The sequence below is a fragment of the Drosophila busckii genome, chromosome 2R, assembly GCF_011750605.1.
Source record: "Drosophila busckii strain San Diego stock center, stock number 13000-0081.31 chromosome 2R, ASM1175060v1, whole genome shotgun sequence".
NCBI lineage: Eukaryota > Metazoa > Arthropoda > Insecta > Diptera > Drosophilidae > Drosophila > Drosophila busckii.
In genome coordinates, this window is record NC_046605.1 from 2,952,428 (window position 1) to 2,966,886 (window position 14,459).

A 14,459-nucleotide genomic window follows, 5' to 3' on the forward strand; every position below is an offset into this window, starting at 1 on the left:
CCTGTTCACCCACAACTGTCAAACGCTGCTGCTCAAAATTTATGCATTCGACGATTGGCGCTGCACTTTCAATTTCAATTTCATTTTCATTTTGATTGAACTCCTTGAGCTCATTGGCAGCGCTTTATCTACACATCGGCATAACTGTATTAGATACGCGCAATGTCTTGCATATATTTGCTAAGCCCTGGAAGCGTGCTTGCCAACTCCAAGACGCCTTTGAGCCAATTGCGCAGGCAGCGCGCGTTGTCGAGTTACAACGCTTATGGAATTTTTGATTGATTTTTGTTAAGCTGATGCTGACTATAAATATTGACAGCTTTGCTTGCACTAACACGCATTACTATGTGGAGCAGTTAACTCAACAGCAGCAGCTTGTCTACAAAGTAGCAGCAATTAATTATTAAAAATTACCTTGAACTTTAAGCTTAGCTTAAGCTGCGTAGCTGCGCCTTTAAATTCTTACGAATTCCTGTTTTTGTTGCTGATTTTTTGGGGCGCGCATGCAAATTAGCTTAGAATGAGCTCAGCTTGGTTTCTCCTGACGCTGGACACGCTCGCTTTGGCAGCATTGACGCCAGCAACTGCGTCAGCGTCAGCTTCGGCGTCAGCTTCGGCGTCAGCTTCGACGCGCTGATGAAGAACAGCCCCGGCCTGAATTAGACGACTTCAGCGAGCATGACAAGGTCGACACTTAAAGGTGTCGCCAATTATAATATACACCCCCAACAGCAGCAACAATATAATAATAATTTAAGTTTTTGGTTGCAGTGAAAACTTGCACCAATTAACGCTTCAGAGCTTACCCAATCGCCCCAACAATTATTTGGGCATATCTTGAGCCCACACAGCATATTATAATAATCGACTAGCTCAGGTGCATTGGCCTGCGCACTTTAGTGGCTTTAGCAAAGCGTAAACTTGACTTTAGACATTATGCCATAGGCTGCTCTCTCTCTCTCTCTCTCTCTCTCTTTCCATGTTTGTTTATACTCATTAATTCTAGAACTACTTGCAACTACAACTGCCACAAACGCTTGTTTCTAATTGCAGTTCATATATACACAGACTAGCGTATACTCTATATATACTAAAAGCAGTTCAGCAAAATTCGTTGAACTAAAGTAAGCAGCGTATACTTAATATAAAAATGTTTACATATTTTAAAATGATTTTCAATGCAGTAAGGCTACGTTTATTGAAATATTTTCTTATTTATTATTATTCTATTTATTTACATTCATTATTTAGTTTAATTTTTGATATAGCTATTTCATATACTTAAAAATAAAAGTAATCTTATGCTGAAACTTAAAACTCTGTTTAAAAATTGAATTAAAATATTTGTATAATAATTTATAACATATGTAGATGAAAAGCTCATTTAATATAATGAAATAAATATTTGTATAATAAATTAAAATATTTGTATAATAAATTTTAACATATGTAGAAGAAAAATTTTTTCTAATAAAATGAATTAAATTTTTGTATAATCAATTTAAACATATGTATGCACTTATTTAAATAAAACTTATTTAATAAAATGTTTTATCTATGTTTTTTATACGCTACTAACAAGTTTAGTGTATGCCACATGCGGCATGCAACATAAAATCTTCACACTGCTACAATTTTCGTTTGAAAGCAAACAATTTGCTTGAGTCATTGCCGACTCTTAGGGGAAATGGCAGCGCCAACGACTCAATCCACAAACTTAACTCAGCGCCCCGCTTGCCACGCCTCCAAGCCAGCCAGCTAGCTGGAAATCATTCCAGTCTATGTGTGTGTGTGTGTTAATGCTAATGACGATAATGATGAACTATAGCGCCAAACTTAAGTGTGCGGAGCTGCGGGCCTAGTCTTTGCCATCTAAGCTTCAATCGAATAGCAACAACAACAACAACAGCAGCAGCAGCAACAACATTAACAGCAGCAGCAACAATAGTGTAAATGCTTAGCCTGAAAGCGACAACAATAACAAAAGCGTGTGTCTGCTTTTTTTTTTGTTTTTTTAAATGCTGCCGCTGCTGGCTTAGGCAGCGCTGCCTGCTGCTTGCTGCTGCGCATCCGATGAGTTTCGAATACAACTAAATCAGAATTTTTTTTATTCAGTTTCAATTGTTTAGCGAGTGCGGATCGGCGTTTGAGAGAAGCGGCAATAACAACGAAAGCAGCTGGCAAAAAGAAATGCAAAGCAAAATAAATTAAAAAATGTAATTAAAGGCAAAGCAACTAAATGCAATAGTGTGCGTGCGTGTGTGTGTGTCTGTGCAAGAACTTTCTTGTCATTAGCATGAAAAAATAATATGCGCAAATCTGTTAATATCAAAAGTGCCGTTAGATTTCCCAGACCGTTAAGCTGAGCAAATAATAAATTTTCGCTTTTTTTTTGCGCTAGAATTTCTTTCAAGACTTGCACATAAATCATTAAACGTTTGTTTTATTCTCTCAAGCCATCATAACGAAATTAATTGTTTTTATTTCTTTATGCGCGCTTTGTTTATAGCGCAATAATTAAACAGTGGTGCCGTTTATTTTGGTTTTTGATTTTTATAATATTTTTAATTATTATTAGTTGTTGTTGTTGTGGGTTTAGCAACAATTGTAGTTTAGTATTTACGCATTGCTGAGCACTTTGTCATTCAAACATGTTAATTAAGCTTAAGCGCAACGGGTCGAAAGGTCAGACAGTGGCAAACTCTTGAGTCATCAAGGAAACGTTTTGAGTTTTTGAAGCTTCGCTGAGCCGCGGGTTATTGACTCACTCAACTCAACTCAACTCAAGTCAAATCATAACTCAACTCTTTTCAGTCTCAGGTTCCCAGCGTTGTCGTCGTCGTCGCATCTTTTATTAACAATCTGCATATTTTGGCAACATAATTAACGGTGAAAAGAATGTAACGAAAAAAGTAGCGAAACGTAACGCGAAAGCTGCAGCAACAACAACAACAACAACAACAACAGCAACAATAAAAAACACTTAAAGTTACGTTGCCCACTTGGCACGCGAATCAAAGTGAAAGAATATAAAATAGAAAAAAAAACCTAACTGAAAGAAAGAAAAGCTAAAGCAACAAGCAACTGAAGGTTTCTACGTCAAACGCCGCGTCTACAGTCTTTCAGTTATCAAACGCCCAGCGCCTCAAACAGTTGCTAGCAACTAAAAATGCTTAAGGCACACAACAGTTAGTGATAAAGAATATTTAAACAACAACTCCCAAGTGAAATTAACAGCTTAGAATGCAAACAAAGTTGCTGCAGCGCGTTTTGCTGCTTCAAACGCTTTGGCAGCTAACAAATGCACTAACAGTGGATAATCAATTGGTATCAGCAAGAAATGGTAAGTTGACATGGCTAAGAGCAAAGCTACAAAGACTAAACAACAATGCAGAGAATCCTTTGTAGTGAAGCAGACTTGGGTTAACAGAAAAGTTATAAAGCTTTGCTTTAATATAAATTTTAAAATGATAAAAGAATTCTTAGCAAGAATACAGAATACAAGGGAGCTTATAAAGCGTTTCTTCAATATACATTTTGAAATGATAAAATAATTAATAGCTAGAACAATAGAGAATACAAGGGAGCTTGCAGTTTGAAAATGGCTTAATCAGATTTAAAGAAAACATAATAAGAAAGTTTAAAAAGGGCTTGCTCGGATTTTATTGGAAGTTCAAAAGATAATAAGAAGTTAAAAGTTAAATGATTAAATTTTAAATGAACATAATTTAGAATTTGATTGTTTACTACAGCAGCTCTTTATAAAAAAATAAAATACACATGAGCAACATTTTGGCAAATACAATTATTATGAATAGCCAAAATATAAGTTCAGCTCAAATGGTTGGAGCAAGCTGCAAGCAAATTGACTAAGCTATGAAGGTTAGATCTATAATAGAGGCAATTTATTTAATAAGCCCAAAGCTTGATACAAGAAATGTTTAATAAATGAAGAAGCTTTTAGCTATGTACTTGCTTACAGATTTGAATAGAATTGCTAAAACAAAAGAGTGTAACTTATAATTTAGTTGGTTAATTATTTTTTTGGGTATTATATTTGTTAAAAAGCAGCTAAGAAAATAAGTAAATAATTTTTTTGGTTTAGATGATTTAAAAATGGCATAAAGAGATACCAAGTTTATTAATTATTAAGAGTCGAATTTATTATTCTTATTTATTTACTGGAATTTATTTATTCGAATTAATTTATTATTATTAAGAGTCCAATAGAAAACTGCTATAGCTTGTGCCTAGAATTTAGGTTGACAATTTGGGTTATTTGGGTCAGAATTTTGGATAATTTTTTGCAACACGCACATGGAAACATATTATTAAACATATTATTTAAAATATAGCGGTCAAACATGAAATTCTATTGACAAGTTATATAAGTTAGAGTTAGTAATTAGAACAGAGTACAGATTATGGCAGCCAGCAGCATCAAAAGGGCCAACATGCTAGTTTAAACTTCTGGCTTGACCTTTTTGAATAATTCATGAGTGTGTGAGTGTTAGAGAGCGGGGTGTGTGGGTGGGTTAATGGCAGTCAACTGCGTCCAGGCGGCACGCAAACCACAAACAGAAAATGAAATATGTAAATTTCATATAAAAAGAACAAAGAGCACGGCAGAGTACAATTGAAGTTTTTGGTCATAAAACTAACCTACCGTACAGTAGAGCCTGTGCTCAATGGCCATGCATGGCCTTGAAAGTGCAAGTGCTGCTGCTGCCACGCCCACGCCAACAACTCTATGGCGATTGCCTAAACTTTAATGTTTGATTTGCAATTCGAATTGTTTGCTTCGCAGATTGCTTTGAGCGCATCGCTTTGGAGGCAATGCTGCCATTTGAGAAGACCTTCCGCACCGAAGACACCAATTCGCTGAAGATGTGCAAGGAGAAGTGCCTGCAAGCGGGCGAGAAGTGTCAGGCCATCTCATTCGGGTGAGTCTCTCTAGCTATTTGCCAAGCGATTACCCAACATGCTGTAACAAATTTTGCCCCCTCCCCCTCACTGCGCTGCTCTTCTTTTATTTGCAGTGTGCATCGACGCGGAAACGGCACATGTCAGTTGTCATCGGAGCAGTATGGCAATGGGGGCGGCGGCGGTGGCAGACCCAGCGGCATTATATTCGATCCCGACTTTGATTTGTATACGCGCAAAACGAATTGCTTTGACCTGAGCGACAATTCCATTGGCGGCGGCCCACCAACTGCCATCAGCACGGGCGTTACACCCGTAGATCTGCCCAATCGTCCGCTCGATGTGAGCAATACTCCAATACTGGTGGTTAACCCAACGCCACACACACAACCACAACCGTATCCACATGCTCATCCGCATCCAGCGGATTCACCGCCACCACCCACAGGTCCCTCGCTGCCGCCACCTGGCATCGGCGATCGTCTTTACTTCTCACACGAAATCTATCCGCTGTACAAGCATCCAACGCTCTACGAGCACAACTATCCAGCGCCCAATGAGGAGATCTACATACCCGGCGGCTATGCAGCCAATATACCCGAGGTAGAGGATCGTTATCGTCCCGCCTATGCGCCGCATCCGGAGCATGACGACGTGCGTCCCACGCCGCATGGTCCGCCACGTCCCATCTTTGGCTTGGGCTACGGCAATGGCTACAGCTACGGCACGCCGGAGCGCTATGCGCCCACTACCTTGCGTCCGCCCCAGTCCGGTCCCAGTTATGCGCCCAGCCCAGACTTTGCTCATGACCGACCCGACTATCCGCCGCCATCAGCTGCCACTAGCTCTTACGGCTCGCGTCCCAGCCCCAGCTATGAGCCACGTCCGGACTACACTAATCGCCCAGATCCACCCACCAGTCAAATACCGCATGCAGACAGCTATGGACCCGGGCCCAGCAGCTCAGCACGCCCGCCGGTCTATGATATACCGCCGCCTCCACGAGATGAGTACGTGCGTCGCAATGGCAGCGGCTATGGGCAGTACGAAGACGACAAGACCATAGCTACGTACTTTAATCCCGAGGATTATATGCATGGAATGAAAAGTAAGCGAAGGTTCTAGTTAAAGACACACTTCTCTACTAAGGAATAGCAATTGTTGTCTTTAAATATTTAAATGTTTAAATACACTTTGCTAAAGGTAAAGGTGAAGTGTATACAGTAGTTGAATTAAAGTTTATAAGGAGCAGAATTAGTTTCATTAATTTAACAAAGCAATTGATATTTAGAAATATTAAGTGTATCCAGTAGTTGAGCAAAATAGATTTTTAGCACAGCCAAGCATTTAAATAAACTTTCTTAAAGATAAAGCGTATATAGTAGTTGGATAAAAGTATGTAATAATTAAATCAGCAAATCAATTGGTATTTTAAAATATTAAAAAGTGTGTACAATAGTTGTGCAACATAATGCAAATGAGACAAAAAGCTTAAAGCAAGCACTATCAAGTAATTTGCTTAATATAGAAGCGCTCTAATATAAATATAATATAGGTATATAATAGCAAGGTTAATATATCTCCCTTTAAAAAGCGTATACAAAAGTTTAGCAAATTTATATAATTAAAAGAAGTGGAACCTTCATACTAAATAATTTGCTTCTTACAGAGCGTCCGCTGCCCGGAGATCGCGACCGCGATCGTGATCGTTACCCCATGGACGAACCAACTGGTAAGTCATACTAACTCATTTTATATTTAAGCCTAAGCCTAAGCCTACTACATACCCCACTAATTTTGTATGCGCCTTTCGATGGGTTTGTTTGTACTACATTTGGGTTTTTGTTTAACCAAAACTAAAACTCTAGAATTAAAATTGCGCACAATTAAAACTCATTACGTTTTTGGTGGCGCCCAGCTCGCTTGGACGCAGTTGACCCACTTTGGAGCTTTGGCATTTTGTGTGATTGTGATTTGCGTAACAAAACTAAAAACCCATTAGGCTAGCCATACTGTAATCTATATAAAGCGCAAGCTTTGTGTGTGGGTGGACAGTTGCATGTGCTCAATACATTTTCATACGCTACTAAATTCTAAACACACAAACAACAACAACAATCCAAATAATAAATAAATCTCATAATGTACTATAGACCGCATAATACAAATGACTAAAAATCGCATGTCGGGCACAGAAAGCTTATGAAAAATTGCTAAAAATGTCAAGCCAAATGGTTGTGGGGGGCGGCGAGGTGGTGAAACAAAATAAAAAAGCACAGACAATGGATATAAACAAAAGCTAAAGAATTTGAAGGTTATAAGTCAAGCAGTCAGAATGGATTAATATAATAATAGAAATTATAATTTCCATTAAATGTAGCTAAAAATTCTTTGAAGATGACAGCTTTATATTAAAATACTAAGCAGTATTTTTTATTGGTATGCAGAACTTCACTTGAGCTCAATGAAAAGAACTTTAATGATGTCAGCTTGTTGGACGTTGGAAATTAGTTTATTGTCAAGTGCAAAAAGATTTATAACAATTCTAAAATTGCGCAGCCAGCTCATCAAAGAGTCATTTGATATAGCGCACAATATATTATTTTCATGCTGAGCACAACTTCCTTTTGCTCAGCTCGAGTGTGACGAAGTACATGAACTTTATAAGCAGCGGGTGGTGCTGTTGGTGGTGGTGCTGCTGCTGCTGGTGACATAAGCCCAAGTTCAGCCGGCTAGTTAATATGAAACAAAGTGTCGTAATTAAAACGCAGAGCACTGTTCGTGGGACAAATGCTAAGCATATTACGTATACGCAGCGTATGTAGCGGAAGTTCTTGTTTTGTGATACTTTGAGTTTTTTGGTTCTTTTGCTAAAAATTGTGCAAGAGCATCAAGTGCACTTGAACGAGCCCACGAGCAGTGCATTGTATGCAAATGGCAAAGCCCAAGCTCTCAAATCACAAAACCAATGCACAAAAACAGTGGCAGGCCAGCCATAATGACAGCACTGACATTGATTCAGAAACGGATATCGCTGTTGTCTGCCAGCAGACATATGTAATGATCAATATACGCTATAACTATGAGGCGTCTAGCTTATGAAAAACAAAAGACTTGGGCAACGAACTTCTTGAAAAATATGCATATGAATTACGAGTATGGCTTATGAGTAACGCTGAGCTTGTCAGTGGCCTATAGGCTGACATGACCATGCAGCGTTGTTCTAGCAAGTTATACAAAAGACTTAGGCAACGAACTTGTGTGTTTAGCTATAGCTCTTTAAGTAGCTTGCAAACTTAAGACATCTTGGCTTTAGATGTAGCTAAATTATAGCATTTAAATTTATTTATTAAATTTTTGTAAATAATTTTACTTGCCTATTTGAATATTTTTCTTTTAAGAATAATTTTTTTAAATATTCTTTTACTTTTGTTATTCCAATCCCATCACCTTATGCATATTTTACTTGTGTGTTCTAAGCTCAGCTCATTCTTCAATTATTCTGTTACTTACATTCATTTCTATGCTTTACATGCTTAGTCATGTTTGTTTTGAATATCAATTTACATATTTATTTGTAATTAGCGTCCATCCTTGAAGCTCGCTTCGTTAATTTTTGCAGCTCATAATTATGAGCAGTTGATATAAAGATTTGTATCTGCAGCAATTGCTTATTAAAAGTGACATTCAAGGCCCCCACGCCCCTCTAACACGCCCACAGCGCATCCCCCAGCTGGCGCGAGAATCTGAACTGTAAGAAGTTAAAAGCTCGCGCCCTTGTTTTAGCAAAAGCTTTAGCATATGCATGAGTTTTTCTCGCTCGCTTGGCGCTTGGCGCTTAACGCTCGGCTACGAATTTCTAATATCGTATAAAACCGCAAGCTTGACCACAGCTGCTGTTCATTCGCCATTAGAATTGCCAACGCTGCGCGTCGTGCTTTGCCGGAAATTAACGCGTATACGCATCCTGTGCTCGCCAATGCGTGTGTATGCGCAAGAGAGTGAAAGAGAGCGAGAGATAAAGAGCATGTGGCGCTTGCGCTTAATTTGTAAAATTCTGTGACTGTGACATTCAAATTTTATAATTTATATACGTTTACGCTTACGTAATTGCATAATCAGTGAGCAGTAGCGTATAAAACTACGTTTATATAAAAATTGCTATTTAAACTATATTTTTTTTTCTTTTGCGCGCAATGCGTTTGGATTTAATTGCTGTGCTGCTGCTGCTGCTGTGGCAATGTGCGTGTGGCAGTGGCAAGTTTGTTAGTCCTACGCGTCATACGCACAGCCATGGCCATAGCAGCGACATTAGCAGCACCATTATCATTGTGGAGGATGCCAAAGGTAAGCAGTCGCGGTCAATGCACTGCGCTCAAGACAATTAATTGTGCGTACTTTAGAGTAATTTGCATAATTTGGGCTAAAATAATATGGGAAACAAGAAGAAGTAAGCAAAGATGCCTAAAAGTAAAATGAAGTGCGTATACACTGTAGATTGTAGACGGAAAACTACTACAACTATGTGCTATAGTTAAACTATCTCACTGAACTTTTTATATATCATAGCTAATATATAAAGCAACAGACCTGTCGAGTTACAGCTGCATAGCTTGACTGCAAGCTGAGTTCGCATAGACTAGTATGCCATAATTTTTATAAAAATGCCTGACTTTAGCTAATTTTGTTAACAATATGTTGTTGCTTTCATTTAAAGCAACAGCTCTGCCGAATTTCAGCTTTGTAGCATGGCTAGCAGCTAATTTCTTATAGACTAGTATACCATAATTGTTATAAAAATGTCTGGCTTTATAAATATGTTGTTACTAACATTTAAAGCAACAGCTCGGGCGAATTTCAGCCTTGTAGCATGGGTAAAAGCTGAGTTCTTATAGACTAGTATACCATAATTTAAAAAAAATGCATATTTATTGACAGGAATTGGTTAATTGCTATTGCTATAGCTTTAAGACGACTGCTTGACAAAATTCCAGCTTTGTAGCATGACTGTAAGCTGAGTTCCTATAGACTGCTATATCAAAATATTTATAATATGCATAGTTTTTACTAGTTATATGTATTATATGTTGTTACTAGCACTTAAAGCAACTACCTGACAAAATTCCAGCTTTGTAGCTTGACTGTAAGCTGAGTTCCTATAGACTGGTATACCAACTTTATAATAAAAATAACAGGCTTTAGCTGATTTGCTTGTAAGTTGTTGCTGAAATAAGAGAATCAACTAATTTCAGCTTTGTAGCATGAGTTCCTATATCAAAAACACAAATGCTTTGTTCTAACTCAATTTGCTATATGTTGTTGTAGCTAATTCTTATAGCCAGTATAGCCCTAAGCATATTTTAATAAGCACAGAATAAGGTCAAAGCAAATGTGTTACACTTTCTGTCTCATAATTATAGTACCCAACTATACAAGTTGCTAAAGCTCTTCATATATAGCAGTCAGCAATTTGTTAGCGAAGGCAAAGTTGAAGTTAAAGTTGTGGGTGCTACAAGTAACATGACTCGAACATAATTTACAGCAGCGGATGTGACGGCAGCAACAAAAACAAAAAAAAAACACACACAAAGATAATAAAAAGAGGCAACATGTAGCAACATGTACATAGCCAACGATCTTGGTGTTCTCGGAACGCTTCACTGATTTCAGCTGCAAGTTGAGAGCGCAGACATATATATACATATATATATATATATATAGAGTTTGTCTATATGCTAGTTTAGTTGTTGGTTTTTTTTTTTGGCATCATCAGTTGTTGTTGTGCATTGCAGCCTGTTTCCGGCGTGTGCTGGCCGGCAAGCGTCTGGCGCAGCATTGGGTGCGTCGCTCCATCTCCTGCGAGCGCGTCGAGGACTGCATGCGTGAGTGTGGCCATGAGAAGCGTTTTATGTGCGAGGGCTTTAACTATCGCCTGGATCCCTCGGGGCATGGCCAGGGTGACTGCGAGTTGATTGAGCTGCCGCTGGCGCAGCTGGATTTGTATTCCAGCGCGCAGCGTCGCGATACGAATCTGCTAAGGCATCCGGATTATGATTACTATGAGCGCGATCGCAATGCGCCCAGCAGCTGTCGCCGGCAGCTGTGTCAGGATTGCTCCAAGGCGCCCATTAGCAGCAATCCTATATACTTTAAACCAGGCGCAGCTGCTCCAGGGCCCAGCAGCTATGCTGGCCATCGTCCTGCGCCGCCGCCTGGCAGCACAGCTGTGGATCATTATCGCGGTCCCTCGGGCAGTTCCTATGAGCAGCGTCCGCCCTACTCCTCAGAGTATCACAACTCACACTCCAGCTCCAGCTCCTATGAGTTCAGCTCACATGGCTCCAGCTACTTTGGCCACACGCCGCCCAGCAGCTATGATCACTCCGGCTCGCGTCCTGACTATATAGATAGACATGATTTTTCACGCCCAGAGCCACCACCGCGCTATAGACCCGATCGCTGGGAAACGCTGCCCAGCAGCTCCGGCTCTGGCTATGATGACTCGGTGTATCGCCCGCCACGTCCCGAAACCGATCGCATAGACAAGTATCGCCCAGGCTACAGACCTGGCGGTGGCGACTATTTGCCTTATCGTCCAGCTGGTCCAGCACCCGCACACAATTATCTCGATCGTGATAGCGCCGGCGGCTCATACAAGAAGCCGCTACCGCCGCCCAGCAAATTTGTGCCTTATCTCATAGATCAGCCTTGGAGCAGCTATGGCGGCGGCAAATCTACGCATAGCTCACACTGGAGCTTAAGCGAAACGCAGCGTCGCAAGGATCAGCATGACTTTAACTACTTTGAGCTGGGCAGACCACAACGCGAGCCGCCACGTGAATCCAACGCAGTGCTGCGTTATCCTGGCTCCAGCTATGAAAGCGAGCATCCTAGACTACGCAATGACTACTACAGACAGCAATGGACGCGTCGCCCAGGACCAGATGGTAAGCTGAAACAGCTGCAACTGAAATTAAATTAAATCTTTCTTTTTGTAGAATGCTCTGCCAAGACCAGCGAAGGCTTTAGACTACACAAGACTGCTGTTAAGCATGCCTATAATGTGCCCACACTAACTGAATGCGAGCGTCTGTGCTCCGATCAGCGTCCCAGCTTTATATGCCATACCTTTAGCTATCGCTATAATCAGGCAGGACGCGATAACTGCATGTTATGTGATAGACCAGTGAACATGCTAGACTACTATGTGGACATAGAGCCAGATCGTGATTACGATATATACTCCATGGCCGATGATATGGATGTTTGTCGACAGCCGCCCAGACGCAGTGATAGTCCAGGCCCGGGCTCGCCACACAGCACAGCGCTGTCGGATCCCAGAAATGCGCGTAAGCTTCAACTTTCTATAAACTGTAAACTTTTGCTAACATTTTATCTAAACAGAATGTTTCTTCCGCGCCATCGATGCCACGCGCTTCTTCAAGTCCATAGTGCGTGATTCGCTTACTGTGCGCACTGTGGGTGAATGCGAAATGGAGTGCATTAGGTCAACCAAGTTCACTTGTCGCGCTTTTGCTTTCCGCTATGGCACGCAGCGTCATGCGGGCGTCATTGACAACTGCCAGCTAAGCGATTGGCCTGTGCGCGACATGGACAAGGAGCGTCATCTTATACTCGATGCTGCCTTTGATATATTCGAGCGAGCTAGCTATGGACACGGCTGTGAAATTCAGCCCATTGTAGATGAAAAGCACAAGAAGTGTAAGCAACACCACAAAGTTTCTGTATCTAACTGGGAGCTAACTGTTTTTCAACTTTAGTATGCTATTTGGGTTATGGCTCGCCGGCTAGACTGCTGCCTGCTGCCATCAAGAAAGTCATGTCTGTGCCCTCGGAAATGGCGTGTAAAAAGGAGTGCATACGCTTGAGAGAAACCACGCCCTTCAAATGTTATGCCTTCAGCTTTGGGTAAGCCACTTTGTCTAGCACTTTGTCTACTTTAAATATTTTCTTGCTTAGCTCACATGCCAGTTCGTTTAACTGCGAAATGTCCGACTTGGATCAGAGCGAGCTCAAGCTGGACATACATTATACGCACAGCAAGGAGCGTGATTTCTGGCTCTTTGCCTGGAATCCTTTCGATTGGACTTGCCGTGATAAAGTCAATACCATTGGCGGTTCACGTGTCAACAACGATCGACGCATGGACATCTTTAGGGAACCGGGTAAACTGACTATCTTAACCTGTTGCACATCCATCATTGTGTAAATGTAAATAACCAGCGAACGGCCCTTATAACCACCCCCCAGTTAGCTTTAAGCTTAGCTTGTAATTAGTTTGTATTTGGCGGAATTTGTTTATAATATGTACATAGTTAACAGTTACTAAGCATGTACAGCACATACTTAAAACCAAGCTGCAAGTAGTTATATATCCCCCCAGAACTAACCACAGTTGTTGCCAATTTGTGTGTCCATCGAGAAAAGAACAAAAGCATTTAACTCACTTTATCATTCGCATTCAATGCTCATCTCCGAAGGCGATGTAGCCTGGCGTCATTATACCGTTGCCGGCAAGCCTTGTCGCCGCAGCAGTCCTTGCGAGAAGAATATCGTAACTGGCTTCTACTCCTGCGAAACGGATGGCGCCGAGGTGGGCTCCTGGGATTATTGCTGCAAAACAGATCATCCTTGTGGCTATAGTCGTGGCTTTGATTATCCCTGGCAAGTAGTACATAAAATTTGCCTAAACTTTTGTTTTAATGCTTGCTTTAGGTGCTTTGTGGGCGACGAGCCGGATCAGTGGCGCAAGTGCAGCGATCGCTATTATCCTGGCGGCGGCAGCAATAGCACCAAGCCCACCCACGCTACACACAGCCTGCCCAGCAAAAAGCTGAAAAACAAACAGCCTGCCACAGCGGCTAGCAATGAGTATAGCCAACATCCACCACGACCTGGAGGTCTGCAAAGTCTCAGCGATTTTGCTGCCGCACGCCTCTGGCCTGTCACATATCTTTATAGCGAGGGTCCACCGAATGCCACGGAATTTAGTAATTTTGTTGATTGCAACAAGGAGAGCTGCTAACACTGCACGCAAGCTAAATTTTCCATTAAGCACAGCTTCCCTCCCCACCCCGCTTCCCTACCACCCACGCGCAACTTTATCAACTCTTCATAACAATGACGAAAATAATAGTATTCTCACCGTTTGACAATGTGTCGTTATCGTTGTCGTTGTGATTTTCAATGAGATTTGGATACCAATTTGCCGTCAGCAACAAATGAATTACCAATTAACTTATTAACATTTAATATTTGCGCTTTTTCATTAATGTTAATCACAGCTTCGTGCTGGCGATAAATCTTGTACTTATATACTTAAGCTTATTGTGTATGTACCTAATACTATTTATAGTATATGTATGCGTGTACGAGTATTAATAAAAATTATAAACTTGTAGTTAACTAAAAGCGAGGCGTAACTTAATTTGGCGCCGATAACTTGTATGCACCGATAACAAATATCGTTGGCGCTTATTTGCCATTTGCATTTGCTGCTTGTCGTATGGTCACAC

At 40.8% G+C, this 14,459-nt stretch overlaps 1 protein-coding gene across 1 annotated transcript; it reads left to right on the plus strand.

Annotated features, from left to right (window-relative positions):
• The first annotated feature begins 2,999 nt into the window (after window positions 1-2,999).
• Window positions 3,000-14,327, plus strand: LOC108597387. Its single transcript, XM_017983920.2, has 11 exons — window positions 3,000-3,343; window positions 4,808-4,943; window positions 5,040-6,031; window positions 6,593-6,655; window positions 10,716-11,870; window positions 11,922-12,272; window positions 12,328-12,645; window positions 12,705-12,852; window positions 12,904-13,109; window positions 13,425-13,608; window positions 13,660-14,327. The coding sequence occupies exons 1-11, from the start codon at window positions 3,244-3,246 to the stop codon at window positions 13,967-13,969; spliced, it is 3,963 nt and encodes a 1,320-aa protein (XP_017839409.2). The 5' UTR covers window positions 3,000-3,243; the 3' UTR covers window positions 13,970-14,327.
• Window positions 14,328-14,459: the final 132 nt, after the last annotated feature.

Coding starts and splice junctions, on each gene's coding strand:
- LOC108597387 (XM_017983920.2), top strand. CDS start 3,244: ATGCAAACAAAGTTGCTGCAGCGCGTTTTGCTGCTTCAAACGCTTTGG. Junction 6,032..6,592: donor TTATATGCATGGAATGAAAA/GTAAGCGAAGGT, acceptor TGCTTCTTACAG/AGCGTCCGCTGCCCGGAGAT. Junction 13,609..13,659: donor CGTGGCTTTGATTATCCCTG/GCAAGTAGTACA, acceptor TGCTTGCTTTAG/GTGCTTTGTGGGCGACGAGC.